Here is a 17432-nt window from a genome sequence, read left to right on the forward strand (position 1 = left end):
GCTCATCAGGGGTAAATGCACATCATTCACCTTAACGCTGTAAAGCTGCTTTGAAACAATGTCTGTTGTGAAAGCGCTATAGAAATAAACTTGACTTGGTCTGCTGGTGCAGCAGCATCTCTACTGCAGACAGGAAGAGACTGGGCAAGCTGATCAGGAAGGCCAGCTCAGTCCTGGGGATTCTCCTGGACACTCTACGGAAGTGAGAGAAAGGAGGATGGTAGCTAAACAATCATCATTACTGGAGAACGGCTCTCACCCCCTGTATGAAACAGTTTAATCTCTGAGCAGGTCCTTCAGTGACAGACGGTTACACTCTAAGTGTCTGAAGGAGCGATACAGACAGTCTTTTCTCCCTGCTGCTATTAAACTTTACAATCAGAACTTCTCCCAGTGAACCAGTCACCAAAATATACACTGTTATTGTGTTTAACTGTGCTATTATAACAAAATAAAGTTTTTATGCAATAAATGTACAATAACAATCATTTGAAATATTACCTATGTGTAATATGTTTGATAGCGTAACTCCTTATTATTGGTCTCTTTTTCTGTTATTGTACATTTTTATCTTATCTTATTGTAATTCCCTTTTCTTTACTTAAAAAATATATCTGATTGTTCTCCACTTTTTGTATGCTTTACAATGTGTGCAGACATTACATTTTTCATATACGTATTGCAAATTTTTAAGTCAGCAGCAGCAAATAAAATATCATTCTAAAATAATCAGTTAAATAATAAAATTACCTTCACTGTTGTTGAATTTTAGATAGAGTTTTAAACACACTAAATATTCCTAAAGGTTTACTGTGGTTTATATTCCTAAGGGTTTACTTTGGTTTATATTCCTAATGGTTTTTATGCCCAAACTAGGGCACATGGGCCAAAGTTGTCCTGTGGTGATTTTTTGTTTTGGCCCTCCATGCGATGTATGAGAAGAGGGGCTTAAAAAAGAAGAAAACTAATTGACACAGATTTATATCTAGTTTACCATTGAACATGACATTTTTGTTTTATTTTTAAGCTACAAAAACCTCTGTGAGCAGACTGATGAATTTGAACAAGTGTAAACTAAGAAATAATCTAAATAACTCTCAGTATGTCAGACCAATATGGAAAAACATATTATTGTTTTTCCCAATTATAAAAAATAAGGAGCAGGTTCATGTCTCTCATTAGAGGTCACTGCATATTGCAAGCATATAGCTGTATTCTACTATATTGTAGTAAAAATGGGATTGTTTCTATGGTCTGATATAGTGTAGCCACAACTTATTCGATAAAATCGATAATAATCGATAATAAAATTCATTGTCAACAAATGCGTTATCGATTATTTGGGCTGCTGAAGTTACAGCTTAGCGTAAACATTAGCAAAAACTGTATAATCCTCATTATGTGAAAATGGTACAGTTTAATGAAGTGCTATTGTGTAAACTGTTTGTTTGTAACTTTGGGACAGTCACACTTCAATTAAAACGGTGCGAACAAACACGAAATCTAAAAGCAGCAAATAACAGCAGCAGTAAACTATTATATTTTTACTCACTGTTGTTGTTTTTCAGTGAATGTTTATGCATTTGTACACCAATGCATATTTTTTCCCTTTTTTTAAGCGTGTTAGCTTGATGGGTTTCTCCATTCCATTCTATTTTATAGCATTTGTCTACTACAACAGTAACTTCTCTGTTTTCGAATGTGATTTATGGTGGCTTTACTATGTTAAAATGCTTGCTTTCGATGTACTGTATGTATATTTAATTTATGCATATATCACTTAATTATTATACTAAATTAAATTTATTATATTCTAGATGCTTATATCTTCACAAAAAAAAAACCCTAAATGTCTGTATTTTTTTAAAGCATTGTTGTCAACTTGCCCTCTGCAGTTATCATTACAAACAATACAAATGTTGATTTATATTTTATTTTTATAATATAATACATAATACAGTTTAAATAATGCAACATGTATTTTCAGAACACGGCCTTCAATCAAGAAAAACATTTGGGCCCCTCTGGTAAACTGTAGATCAGAGGTCCACAACCACAGGGCTGTTCATTTTTTGGTACCAGGTTTCACAGAAAGAATAACAATTTTTTCGATTTGATTGACTTTTGCAGCATGCAATGGCGTTTTATAAAAAATGTAAAAATAAATCAACTATTACAATTTCCTTAGTCGCAGTCTTTTTTAGGCATCAATAAACGAAGATCCAACCAAGTCTGCATTATTTTGACTATTTTTCAATTCATGTGAAATTAAATGCATAATTAAATAATATATGTCTAATATATGTCATATAATATGCAAGTTACTGAGAGTGACTCCATGTCTGGAAAAATTGCCTTGTGTTGTTTACTGTTCCGCTCGTTACATAACGGCTTCCGCCGCAGGCTAGCGCTGCTGAGCCAGGAAGCACGTGACCGGGGGAAGCACGTGACCAGAGACTAACCAATCAATCAGCGGTGACGCGGCGCTACGAAATTTGAACGTGATTGTGCAGCCAATGGCGTTACTCTTGGGGCTGAGCGCTGCCGTTTGAAACGCGTCCACAAAGGAAGTAGTCAGAGAGCTAACCAGTGGTGGGTTAGGACAAGAGAGTGAAAAAACACAATAATTTAATGTTGCTTAAGTATAAAAGACGGTTATGATTCTGGTTAGAAGCAAATGCAGTCGTTGGGACTTCAAAATGTTGAACAGGTAGGCCGGCTGATCAGCTAAAAGCGCTCATAGAGACTGTACAGGAGCAGCACAGTGAACGTGTTTGAAACAGCCAAGAGCAGGTATCGGCGCTTTTCCAGGTGATTGGCTACGCGTTTATGTTCACACAGTGAACGACGAGTGTAAAAATCGCTGTATTAGTCGATAAAACGCATTTGCTTTTGCATTTGAAGCTCCTGCTTTTAATGAACAGTCCTGCAATGGAGTGAGGCTGGAGAAGTCTAACTCGCGTCGCGTAGTGGAGCTGATCTCTGCGTTTGCATTCAGTTGTATTCTTGTTTGCGACGAGTCGGTGTGTTAAACTTAGTCATAATAATAGTAAGATTCAAGAAGAAGCGATATGAAGACCGCCGAAAACAATCTGATGCGTCTGGCAGCCGTGCAGCACCTTCGAAAAACCTTCGGCATCAAGACGAAGAACTGGAACAAATGCAAAAGCAGCAAGGCCACGCCAGGCAACACGGTGAGTGAATCCAGCTACTGTGTTAAAAAAAAAAACCTTCACTGTATTGTATTGTGGTGTAACTTTTCCTCTTAATGTTCAACACTATCACACTTCAGTTGATGCGCAATTTTTCTGAAATCCCATGTATTTTAAGGTTTACAGAAGGGTTTCCAGACTGCGTCATGTTGGTTGATTTGTAGAAGTGGCCCAATTTCCTGCATGTGTCTTAAGACATAAGGATGAGAGAGAGTTTGTCAGGAGACGACTTGACCAAGTTGGTCTAAAAGATAAACTGGTTCTTAAATTCGAAATTAATTTGAAGTTGAAAGAAAGGAAAGGATTGGGGGGAGTCTATTGAACACCACTCTGTGCAACTGAGGCTGGTTCCACATGAACAGCCTGAAGATTCATGAAGTTACACAGCAACTCAAGGACTTAGGGTGGATTTGGACTGTCATTATTATTAAGTTTGCTACGATCGCTTAAGACTGCAGTTTGCATTAACAGTAGTGTATTTAAACACTCATCTCTAGCAAACTCCAACAATGATGTAACTAAAATGAATTGGGGTTTGGTGCCACTTACATTTGAGTTGTTTTTTTTTGTTTTTTTTTAGTCTGGTTCCTCTCAGGGGTTTTTCCTCATCTTGCCACTGTTGACACTGGCTAGGGATAAACTTATAGGTATTAATCTTATGATGATAATCTCAGATGGACAATTACTGGCAGAAATAATAAAACAGATATAATGATGCTATTATAAAGTTGGATGCACTGAGAGTGAGCAGTAGATATCTGTAGCTGGAGGGAAAGTGTTAGTGAGTGAGAGTGATACAGGTTGATTGTGTGTGGCATTGGTGGGAAGATTAAGTGAAAGTGTGTTAATGGTTCAATGATTGTGCTATAGATGAAGCGTGAGAAAGTAGAGACTTTGGGACGTGAGGGAGTTTTGGAGTTTGTATCTATAATGTTGCAAATGAAGCCTAAAACGTGAGTCACTGCAAGTTTATGGATGTCTTTAATGTTAATCTGAATGCTTTTGTGAGTTGTTTCTTTTTTGTAATATTATTTCATTGTTTGTTATGGGACAATTATTTAAAAAATCCAGCTGACTGGACAATGTTGAGCATGGTGAATGTATGTAGAATGAAAGGTGAAGTAGTTATCTCAGTGCAAAATATGGAAGTCGATGGGATCACAAGCAGTTAGAAAAAGTGGTTTGGGTGAAGAGTGTTGTGACTTGACTAGGTGCATTCAGCTTCACTAGGTTTTAGAAATTTTGGATCTCAGTATAATAACGTTAAACAACAGACAGGGATGTTTGCTTTGTCAGGTCCCTGTAATGCAGTTCATGTAATGAACTTCTGTTTTAGATTGTTGAAGCTTGTGAGCAGCAAAGAGAGGAAATTATGTTGAGGAACCTGCAAAACCAACTCATGCTTCATGCCATTGATCTATTGTGACTTTCATAAGTGGTTAGACAGCACTTCTCTAATTTTCAGTACCACGATTCCTTTATTAGTCTCTTTCCTGATGCTAGCCAACACTTTTTGTTCTTGCACCACAAGAGTTCACAGGTAGCCAGGACTTTTTTCTTTATGTAATAAACTTCACAACGAAACCGTAGTGAAATCTTTACAATTCTCTTGAAAACCGTCTACCTGGGATTTTGTTTTAGATGATTCTTATTAAACGCTATCACACCAGATGTTATGATGCACCTTAGTACATACTTGTGTGTGTGAGAGTGTCCCTAAGACGTTTTGAACGAATCACAGAAATAAAAACTTTAAAAGGTAGTCTGGCACTCAATGACCACTTAACTTGGTAGTAACTGTAGTATACTACATAACTAGTGTGAATGCAAACACAAGCTGTGTATATAACACAGGACTGTCTAAGCAACTAATCATAGGTAAAATTAACTGCTTTTTGTAGCTTCCATCATTGAATCTTCCATTTATTTTTTTGGCCTTTCTCTGCCAAGAAGAGCTTTGGAACATTTGTTTAAAATTTCAGGTGACTAGAACTGGGGGTTGACTGTTTAGCTAATGATTGGTTCAGTTGAGACAGATGTTAATGCCAGGTGTACACCAGGCAAGAGCCATTAGGAATGTATAGTGGCACACATGCCTCAAAACTCAAATGGTAGTAAACTGCACTGTTTCTTGTGATGGATTTAAACATATCGTATGGTTATGTTTTGAGTGTAGTGCAGACTCATGAAACTGGTTAGAAATGTGCTTTTTTTTTTTTTTTTTTGTCAATTGATAAGTAACCTTTAAAACTAGGAAAAGAATATGAACATATGAGAGACTGCAAAAACAAGATGTAGAACCCTGCAACTGATATTAATTGAATTCATTTGTGACATTCCCTTTTAATTTGCAGTTTTACATTTTTCTGTGAAGAATGGGCTTTTATATTGAAGTATTTATTTAAAAATGGATTTACTTGTTTTCGGTTACTTAATTTGAAGTAGATTAATTTGAAGATTTGGGAAGTTGCGCAATGTTTAGATGTTGCACTTTTTCAAGAGAATTGTTTACATTCTCTTTTCCCCCCTCCAAAACCTTAATTAATTTTAGCTGAACTGAGACAGCTGTTCAGTTGGTTTCAAAAAGGGCTGTGCCCCACAGCTAAGGAGCGTCGCAACAAGCATCTTGACATTTTTCTCTTGTGTAGGATCAGAAATATTGCAGGTGCTTAATTTAAAATCAAAGTAGAATTTATAGCCTAATGAACATTAAAAAGACGCATAGTTTAAAATCTTCTCAATAAAAGATGCAATATTGTTTGTTTTTTTTCCCAGGCAAAGGTCTTTGGGGTGGCTTTGGAGAGTTTACCACATTGTCATGTGCTTGACTATGGAGACTTACCATGGTAAGATTCTTCTTCTTTTTTTATTTTTATATATATATATATATATATATATATATATATATATATATATAATATTATATTATAGCTGTTCTCAGTTCACAATTACATCTTATTTTAAACAGATTCATCTGTCGTAAAACTCACATCTGCAAAAACTTTTGCAAACATAATTGACATACAGCTCTAACATGTGCTTCCCCATTTAGCTTCCTCGTGGATGCTTGTACATGCCTCCTGGGGCATTTGGACACAGAGGGCCTGTTTAGAAAATCTGGTTCTATTGTTCGAGTGAAGGCACTAAGGGTGTGTGACCTGTCTTGACTTTCTTTTTGACTTTCTTATGAGAAGCCCTGACTGGGATGTCATGTTAAACAGCGACTGTGTTGTTCTGACACTGTAGGTAAAGTTGGATCAGGCAGAAGAGTGCCTGTCCAGCGCACTACCTTCAGACATAGCTGGACTCCTGAAGCAGTTCTTCAGGGAGCTGCCTGAGCCTCTTCTGAGCGCAGACCTACAAAGCAGCTTTCTAAAAGCCCAGGAGCTGCCCACTTCAGAGAAGAGGACTTCAGCAACCTCCTGCTGTCCTGTGTGTTGATGCATGAGAATTTAAACACACTGCGCTACTTCTGCAGCTTCCTGAAAAGGGTTTCTCAGAGGTAAGCTAAAAACATTTAAATGGCTTAATCACTCATTGTTTGTCTTGTGTGCTTTGATAAGACGTAGTAGTAGACCTTCAGCATCAGTCCTTTTCCGTAATGATATAGTGCCTTTTAGGTTTCCAGTCATTTTCACCTTTGTTACAGATCTGCTGAAAACAAGATGGACAGCAGCAATCTTTCTGTTATTTTCGCCCCAAACCTTTTTCATTGGGGTGAGGGAACAGAGAAAGTGAATGCTAACACAGAGAAAAGACTAAAGCTTCAAGCTGCTGTTGTGCACTGCCTCATTGATAATGCTGAGGATCTAGGTATGTATTTCAGTACTATTGGTTATGATTAAGAGGTGTATAAGAATCTTAAGCAAAAGCAGTCTACAGTTTTATTTTCTTAGTATATCTTAAATCGACAGTTCAATCCTAATATTTAGTGTGTGTCCTTTTTAGGTGTGGTGCCAGACTTTATTTTGGCCAACGTTCCAGCCATGCTAGGTGGTGAATCTGGAGTGTCTTCCCCTTCAGATGCTGTAGAGCAAGGAAGCACACCATCAGGTGTAAAGAGGTGCAGGCGAAGTTTTGGAGGTAAGAGAGAGCAGTGGTCTTACAACTTATAACAGTGCTTTTTGTATCCTGAAATACAGTGGAACAGAGGTGTTAAAAAAAAAAAAAAAACATAGGCCGTCACCGATGAGTGGTTTTGTCTTGCATTCCAGATATGGTAAATGGAGCTCTGACTAAGTTAAAAAGTAATAGAACCCCTTCAGATACACCTCAGCCTGAAGGAACAGGTGGGTATGCTCATGTTCGGCTTGGCTGCATGTCCGCTGAATGCATGAAGGTTATGTTGCCTCACTATCTATTATACAGTAGATGAGTTTAGGGCAGTTTCACTCACTAGTAAATTCAGTCACTTGGCAAATGTTTTTCAGCCTAGCCTTTGGAGTCCACAGTGGATCACTGTGTAGAATATAGTGGAACAAACTGAACATGCATTGTACAGCGTGCAGTGTATGCAAAAAATGGCTGCAGTTCCACAGTGACCACTTTTATAAATTTATAATTACGCGGTAGAACAGTTTCCATAGCATTTCATTTCCTTGCTGTAATTTATCCAGTCACTGAAATCTGTGTAGACAAATTAGCTGAAAGCAGGTCATCAGGCTAGAGAGCAGCTTCATGGCTATTGACATTAGGCCAGAAAAAAACTTTTATTAATTGTCAAATTTCTTTGTATTTTCTAACAATGCGTGAATAGCCCATTTTAAAAATAAAATAAGAAAAGCCGACTTGGATTGTACAAAAAAAAAAAAAAGATTACAAATTTAGATGCTTTACAGACAAATTGACAAGGAATTATCAGATTTTTCTTTCGTGCTTCAAATTCAGAACTGTTCAGATTGGTGATGTAAAATACCATTGGAAAATATTTACAGCAACTAAAGCCTTTAGCCTTAATTTTAATTATTAAAAGATTTTATTATACAGATACTCTTGTGCTAAACTGCAATTTTTCTTTCTCAGCTCTTAATATGCATGAAGTGGAATAGAGAAAAGTGCTGCTTGTTTGGCTTTAAGCGAAAGGCTGGGAAACAATGATTTAGTTGTAGTACAGTGTTTCTTACAATCTGCTTTGCTGGCATTTCTTGTTAATGAACGTGTGTAATTATTTAGGTTGGAAGTTTTGTTGAAGCTTTGCAGTCTTTATTTCTGGTGTAAGCATGCTTTCACTGCCATAAAATAAAGGGCAAATTCTTAGCTTGCCTGCTTGTTTTTGTTTGCTAAATGAGAACACATACCATCTTTTATTCGAAAAAGATGGAGCTGATTTTGATTAGTCTCAATGTGCTTTGCCTATACCACCTTGGCTTATTTTGCTCTATAAATTCCACAATGACTGTTCATTATGTGTGTTTAAGTTTATCCAGTATCTTTTTACAAGTCAGTTTTTATTTTCCTTTTTTTTCTTTCTTTCTTTTCTCAAATACCAGTCCATTATACATATGGTTTACCAGGGGAGATTGAATAAGAATACAATGGATTTTATAGATCGAAACATTTTATAGTCAGTATATGTGCATTAAATTAATTATGATGCAGTTATATGTACACACAACATTGTAGTTAAGTCTAACCAGGGTACTAACTTAAACTTAATGCATATCTGTCAGAAGCTAAAAGCCAAAAGACAATGTGTCATGGGTGAAATGGTTGAGGAAGAAAAACTGGCTTTGTAGCTGCTACATGTTTCATGCATCTAACTGAATCCAATCTTGAATTCTAGTCATTTCCTCTGGTACCCCTGTTATTGGAACCCCAAAGCGCAAACTGACTCTAGAGCAAGAACATAGTTGTGGACTCTCTAACAAGAAGCGCAGGTCTATCAAGAACCTCGGACTGGAACTTCTACCAAATGCCTTTTTTGGAGGAAACTTCACACCTGGATCAGGTACAAATGATTTTAAATCACCATCAGATGCTATTTACAGCCAATTATCTCCAATTAATTTTAAGATAACTGCTGTGTTCCTGCTATGCTTGTTTTAAAAATTAGTTATGTCACCATTTTGTTGTATGGATCCAATCAAATTGTTTCCTGGCATGGATATTTCTCAGTATTGTTAGTTACAAGTTTAAATTGTCATCCTTAATATAATTTTAAATTGATCACTAATGAAAGTAGACATTTTGGGAACATTTTTTTTCATGTCGGAGATCAAATCTGTGTTGTTGGTTGTCTCAGTCCACAGTGCCTCGGGAACCTTGGATTCATGTGGCTCGCCCTCAGTCAGTAAAAATAGCCGTCTGACTGCCAGCTCTGCAAGAAGAAAGAGCAGGAGACTGAACCAGAGAAACCTTATTAACAGGTAAGAAACATCAATTCATTCTGACAGAAACGGGGAGTTTTGCATTCTTGCATCTTTTGGTTGCTTAAAGAGATGTCTGCCGAGCAAATTTTATAATTATTATTATTATTATTGTTGGTTTTTATTGGTTTAGAAATTATCATTGTTCTTGAAAAATATATAAAATTAATTTGACCCTATTTCAAACCATTTTCTGGTCATTTGGATCATTTTAGCCCTGTCCTTAAAATGTATTTATTTATTATATATTTATTTTTAAGTTCCCTATACATTTAATGCCAATGTAATAAACATAATAATAGGGCTGAGGAAGACCAAGAAAGTGGTTTATGGATGTGGTGAGGGAAGACATGCAGGTAGTTGGACAGAGGACAGAGGGGTATGGAGACGGATGATCTGCTGTGGCGACCCCTAATGGGAGAAGCCGAAAAATGATGATAGTAGGGCTGCAACTAACCCTTATTATGATGATTAATTAATCGGACAAATATAATTAATTACATTTTGTAATAATAATTAAATGATGTATGCTTAAATTAACTAAACAAGCATTTGAAACATAGTAAAGCTGCAGAAAATCACGTTAACATAACACAATGTTGTAGTAGCCCGATGTTATAAAAGAGAATAAAACGGAGAAACTCAGCAAGCTAACAGGCTTAAAAAAAGAAAAAAATATGCATTGTACAAATACATCATTCGCTAAAAACCACAACAGTGACTAAAACTATAATCGTTTACTGCTGCTGTTATTTGCTGCTTTTTAAATCCATCATGTCACGAGCGAGCTGATTTAGCAACCTGATGCTCACGAGTCATAACAGAACAGATCCAGTGCGACTTTTACACAATAGCACTTCATTAAATTATATCATTTACACATGATTAGGAAATGCAGTTTCTGCTTACCGTGGTGATGTTTTCACCAGTGTTTTCTTTTCCTGTTGACTCTGTACTCTCCGCCAGGTCGCATGCATGTGTTATCTTGGCGTCACGTTAAGCAGCCCAAATAATCGATACCGGCATTTGTTGATGACAAATTTCATTTATAGTTGTTGCAGCCCTATATTATAGATTAAGAAATGTGCTTATAAAACATTATAATATTATTGAGCAGAAGCCTGCACAATGCTTGATACCATACAAAATAATCAATAGAACTACATAGGTTAACATAAATATGCTTGAAAGTACTGTTAAGCCAATCAAGAATGAAATAGCTAAGGAAACATCCTATTTCCTAAATAACACCATCACCACCCTCTCCTTTACTCTGCTTACTCAAAGAAAGAGTCTGGAATCAACATTACACGGGAAAACACAATCATACAGTGCCAAGTACCAGAACAATGTTATACATTGGTTGACCATTTCGATAATACCATCATTGTACTTCAGAAGACACGCTGCCTAACACGCAATAAAAGATTTCACAATCAAAAATTTGATCCCTTGTAGACAGACATCTACACCAGGGAGTCCTTTTGCAACTGCTAAAAATAGATTCTACAGATCAAAATCATACCCCACATCTCAATCATCTCAATACTTGCAAACACACCCAACGAATTTACACATGAATACACGTAACATTCATAGGAAAGCAAAATTCTCAAACAGCATGCCTCTTTGATCATCCTCTCAGTACCTGATCCGTGTTATGGTGTTGTACAAGTTAACCATTAATGCGTAATAGTTTTAAATGCATCATGCTAGTTTTAAGGAATAATACATTATCTGTGTCTTATCAACATGACTTTGCTCCTATTTCTATTTGATAGGACTATGATATAGATTGGCTCTAGTGTAAATTTGCTATATTTGCCGTACTTTTATTTAAAGGGTTGCTTAGATCATGTTAAATGCACTGAAACTCTCCCAGGGCTACCATTAAATATCTTCTACAGGTAGACTGCTCCACACCACTTTCTGATTCGAAACAGGATTGAGTGTTAAAAGCGCCCCCTGGTGGATAACAAATTAAATTAAAAAGCAAATTATGGACTCTGATATAAATCACCTAATAATTTGTACATTGTTTCTTTTTTTTATATATTTAAATAAGAGCTGAGTCAGGAAAAGCTGGTTGCTTTTCTCCAAGGGTGGCCAAGAAAGAGAGTATGAGAAAGTCCTTGCGTCTGCGCTTCAGCCTCGGGAAAACCAACCGAGATTGTGTAAGTCCATCATCTCTGTCTGCCTCCTCAAGAAACTGCACAATTCAACTTTAATCAACCGCTTCAGTCTCCTTGTTTGTCAGTGCTATATCGCATGTCTGTTTCACTGTGCATGTCGAATGTTGCATGTTGGATAGCTGGTAATTTACTTAATGAAAAGATTGTATTACAGCCTTTAAATATAATCATAAATATTATACATTTTAGGATATTTATAACCTTTGTGGCTGTCTGTCACCACGTTTGATTGTCTATATTTGTCACTAAATTACTGGTTCTTTGTTAAATATATTTTTCTTTTTTGTAATAATATAAAAGAGCATTTCTAGTTAATAAGTAAAAATCTGCCATTTGACATCGCCCTAATTCAGAAAGCTTAAGTCCTCTGTACAGAGGGATAGTTGTTTTAAAAGGATGCAGTATCTGGAAATCTGAAATCCTAATTTGACTGCTACAACTATCATCTAGCTGTCTTTTTTATATATATATATATATATATATATATATATATATATATATATATATATATATATATATATATATATATATATATATATGTATATATATATATGTGTGTGTGTGTGTGTGAACACTACAGTTTATTCTGTTGAAAGGTTGAAAACAAAAAACAATGCAGTGGCTGTTTAAATGACATGAGTATAAATGCCATGCACATCACTTAATATCAAAATAACAATAATCACGGAACATAACTTTGGATGAGGAATTAAGATGTTGGGAAGATAAGAAAAAAATAAGCAATGCGCAATTTTCCTAAGCAACGAGTATTTTATTAATTTTAAAATTTAATTTTTTTCAATTTGTGATGTCTTTGTATGTACATGTTTTCTGTGATGGTGGCCAACTTTGCACTTTTTTTTGTATTATATTAAGAGAAGAGATTACTTTATTAGCACTATCAAAAACTATTACTGTGACTAAAAATAAATATATTTTAAGAATGAAAGACACTAATGGTTAACATTTTTTACTTTTTTCTTTTAAAGAGCTTTTTTGGCAAATGGTCTGGTTTTGGGTTTTCTTTTATCCTGATGCATTATATTGAATTGTCCGTTTGCTCAAAATAAAATCTATATTAATACTCACTCATTGGCCACTCGATTATTAATTTTTATTTATTTACTGATTTTTATTTTTTGTTTTCTTATTACGATAGTTTAGCATTTAGGCTGCTTTACAGCATTTCAAAAGGAGTCACATAGGTCAGGGTTTAAAAAGAAGGTGCCTTTATTCCAACAGAGTGTCATTTCAAATTCTCAACCGGTGCCAAAAGGGTCAGAGGTCATTGGCTGGCGCCTAGCGACACAAGAGAGCGTCACCGCTTTTCACTTCAAAGACGGTGCATTTAGCCCAGCTGTACTGGCAAACAGTGCTACAGAAGGTCAGTATTTGAGTATTTTTGCTCTATTTTAATTTTAAATTTTTTTTTTAAAGCTCCTGTTTTTAAAAAAGCTATTAAATCATGAAGGAACATGCGCACCATTTTGTGTCGGTTGTAAATGTCCCCAGTTATGTTTCAGATATTGCCCTTTAATACTTACTTATGTAACCTTGAGTGCATAGACTTATACAAACTGGGTCATTTATCTGAGTCATAAAAAGATCAAGCTGCATCGGAATGAAGCACTGATATAAGTTTACAACTATAAAAGAGCATACAGGATTCGGCAGATTAGTTCAACAATTTCGGAGTAACGGTAAATGTAGAGTAGGAAAAAAACCTTTCAGTAAAGCTCTGGTAGAGCAGTTTGTGTTAAACTTTTCTGCATGTACAAATTATTTTTGTATTTTTATTTTAAATACAAGGTGAATCTACTTATGGCTAAAATAAGATGACATTTGTTTATAGCTATAACAGCCAAGTTATGGCATGCTTACAGTTTTTTTTCTTTCTTTTCACAGCACAAAAAACTTGCCCACATAGACTGTGAGATTATAATTTAAGTGAAAATGTGTATTATGGTACAATAACTTGGTTACATCACATTTTGATATCACGTATCATTAGATATCATATGCTAAACATGATGAACAGAAACTGGAATTTGTTTACACTTGAGCAAATTCATATGCGAATAATATACGAGCCACTTTTATACGTTCATTAGATTTGGGAACATAAAGACTTCATAATTTTCTTTCCTCATCAACTGCATTATTTGTGGTCTGGTTTGCAGCGTTAGGGATTTTTGTATGTGGCTGTTGTATGAAGTAACGCAATACACCATTACTGCCAAATCTGCGTTACAGGAACCAAATACCAATTCGGTGAACCTGAGCACAACCTACTGACCCCTTGTAAGGTGAAAGAGCCCGGGACGTCCTGGAGCAGGGAAACCCTAGATGAAATCACAGAACATTCTTTCTCTGATACACCAATGAAAGAGTATCTCAGCTACCGCTCTGGACCAACCATAGTCATCAGCAAACCAGCCATAAGCAGCAGCATTCCAAAGAGCCTCTGCTGTGTTACTAGAGCTGAGAGCTTGACTAGTTCAGATTCTTCCCAAGAGGACTGCTCTCAGTCAGCTCCTAGTCTTCAGGAAGTCGGGGAAGCTCTCGTTGTATCTGACAGCAAGTGTCATACTAGTGACGAAGAGAAAACGGGGGATACTTCTGTTGCGAAAGATACCCCTGATTCTTTATGTTCCTCTTCACTTTTACAAAATTCAGGTGAACTAAAGAATAATGTTGAAACACCACAGAAAGTTCTAAAGGAGAATGATTATAATATCTCTTTTGGACAAATCGAACTCGTTCCATTGTCTCCTCTGCACATAAACAGTACACTGTTTGAATCTGCAGATAGTTCAGTTTTAGTCAAAGATGCTCACAAGGCCTCAGTAAGTGATGACAATGAGAGTGGTTTCCTGTTTAGAGACAATTCAGCAGCTCCTGCAGACTGCAGCCAGCTGATTGATGCCCTGGACATCCAAAGCCCTGTTGCTTTCAGGCTAAACAGCTTACTCACAGTTCAGTCTACACCATTTTCGGAACGAGAGCAAACCGGAGTGCAAACTGAGGAGCTCAATAAATTGAATTCTGAGAAGGCCAAACAGCCGCTTTTGTTAGAAAAAAATTCCTGGTCTTTAAGTCAGCATACAGACACGCTTGGTCCAAAGGCATCACGTCAGATGAGAGTGGCTGATCATGTCCAGCGTTTCAACAAGCTGACTATCAATTCGCCCAATGTCAAAACTCGTTCTCCTTTGAAGTTCCAAAGGACACCGGTACAGCTGTCAGTCCAGAGGTTCAACTCCCTGGTTCAGAGGAAAGACTCGAGGTATGGGTGGTGCACAAGAAGTCAAGGATCCTCAATTAATAAAGCAGTTAGTTTAGATGGAGGTAATTTCCAGGAAATTCAACAACCTCCTCAACCTGTCATGGTCTGCTGCACACTGCCTAGTAATAACATCTCTTCAAAGCCAAAGCTCCCAGAGTCTCCCCAAAAGTCATCCAACAGTAAGCATTGTGTTTTGGGTGACGTAACCAATAAAGTGGACCCCAAGGCTAAGAACACCAGAACAGCCCAAAAATGTCCTGCATCTGAATCTGTTAAGTCTGTCTTGCTTCAAGCAGAGGAGAAAGGTTACCGAGGTTCACCCAAGAACCCCCTTACACACGGCGCACTTCTCACTGCTACGAAGCCAATAGATCTATAAAATGACGAGTCATTTCAACTTATTGCTTTACAATTCTATTTCAGGGGTCTTAATTTATTTCTTATGAAATTTGATTTGGGGCGATACTTATTTTTTAGTTGTGTGTGTGTGTGTGTGTGTGTGTGTGTGTGTGTGTATATTTCATTTAGTTCAGCCATGACATTTTTTGTCATGGGCCAGAATGTGAAAAATGTGATCAATATTCAGGGCTTTAATACTGCTGCATCTTCTATACACCCAAAAAAGACAGTTAAAAAAAAAAAAAATCGGTCTGAACATTTTTTTTTTTTTTTTTTTTTTTATATATAAATTTAGCAAAATCTAATTTTTAATGTGTAAAGGCAGAGGGTTGAGTAACACCCTTAAGAAAGTGAAGCAAGTGAAAGATTGAACGTAGGAGGTAAAAGTGTAAAGTGAGAGGATAAAGAGTTGCTGTATGCATTTTACATGGTTCTGTATGTGACCTGGATGGAAGGATTTTGACTGTGGTCCTGTTGGAGTTTTATTTATTTACTTTTTTTATTTCAAATGTTATGGTTAAAGTCTTAAACAGTGATTTTCATGTGAGTGGTAAAAAAAAATATTGTTGTGTGTCAAGATTGCTTTTCATGAATAGAACAATTCAAAATGTTCTTAATCTGTTATGTATAATGCTTATGTCATGTAGCTTTGTATAGGCATAAAAAGCCATTACAAACCAATGTTCTCGTGTCACGTGAAGTTCCTTTGTACACCACATTATGGCGCTGCACATTTTAAGAGTTTGTCTACTAAGTTTCTCTGAGAACTGTTCCTGTGACCATCAGTGAAACCAAAGTAAAGGCTATTTAACACAAACATGGTTCAGTGGGCTATTAACAGTGGACATTGCCATTAAGCAACTCAATTTGTAATAGTTTATTAGCCTAAAATCTATATTCCTGAAATGAATACTTTTTATTTAACATTTATAGAAGGTGTCAACACTTTGTAATATTCAGTAAGTTGATGCCAAGAGACTTTTCAGGACGGAGGACATTGCACTTATGGATTTCTCTGTGACCTACTGCATTGTTTGTTTACTTTGAGAATACAAATGAGCCTGACAATGTAACTAATCAATAACCAGAATTAAGCAGTTTTACAAAACATATCACATCATTAAATGAAATCAGAATCAAGACCACATTCATTTATACATTAAAAAGATGCAATTTGTTGTCAGAATGCTTAGGAACCATGTGGAATAAATCACCAACGGACTTGATGCTAAAATAACAACACACTATTATAATAAACAATCACGTCAGCCTCAACTGCAACGTGTCCTGTTTATACTTTCCCTACAAATATCAGATCTGATCTGTTCACTTTCACAGGCTTTTTCAATGGGTTGATTTATAGATAGATAGATGTGTGTGTGTGTGTGTGTGTGTATATATGTATATGTATGTATATATATATATATATATATATATATATATATATATATATATATATATATATATATATATATATATATATATATATATATATATATATATATATATATATATATATATATGTATGGCATCTGCCATTGTGCTACACAATAAATTCAGTTCATGTCAAACTGGGGAGCATAAATCAAAAGCAGGATTTTGTCTGTGTTTGAGTGCTTTTTATGCACATATACAGCCATATTGTAGACCAAATGGTGTCACTAGATAAGGACCTAAGTAATGGAGGTAATTTGTACTGGCTAAGTTAGACATGTAGATCTACCTTACCAGGGTGATTTAACTACATCTGCCTGAGTGTAATAGGGTGCGCTCTATTACACTTTGAAGGAGTACATTTTTTTCTGCTCATTCTGGCCAACAGTTAAGTTATGATCATTGAAATCTTAATATCTTTGTTTTTTTACTCACCGGTATACACCTTCATGACCATCATACTCAGGGCAAGACTGATGAATATGTTTTCTTTCTTACTGAATATCATCCTCCTGCAAACACAAGATTTAGTACTGTACACTCA

The 17432-nt window shown here is 36.0% G+C and overlaps 1 protein-coding gene across 1 annotated transcript; it reads left to right on the plus strand.

Moving 5' to 3' along the window:
* Positions 1 to 2526: 2526 nt before the first annotated feature.
* On the plus strand, positions 2527 to 16135 carry arhgap11a (Rho GTPase activating protein 11A). Its single transcript, XM_046856297.1, is given in 13 exon segments — positions 2527 to 3194; positions 5988 to 6058; positions 6265 to 6361; positions 6459 to 6630; positions 6633 to 6714; positions 6862 to 7025; positions 7161 to 7295; positions 7427 to 7501; positions 8995 to 9159; positions 9454 to 9577; positions 11643 to 11751; positions 13012 to 13153; positions 14023 to 16135. Coding segments are annotated over 13 exon segments (2871 nt in total). The 5' UTR covers positions 2527 to 3071; the 3' UTR covers positions 15435 to 16135.
* The last annotated feature ends 1297 nt before the right edge of the window (positions 16136 to 17432 follow it).

This window comes from Silurus meridionalis, chromosome 8, assembly GCF_014805685.1.
Source record: "Silurus meridionalis isolate SWU-2019-XX chromosome 8, ASM1480568v1, whole genome shotgun sequence".
Classification (NCBI taxonomy): domain Eukaryota; kingdom Metazoa; phylum Chordata; class Actinopteri; order Siluriformes; family Siluridae; genus Silurus; species Silurus meridionalis.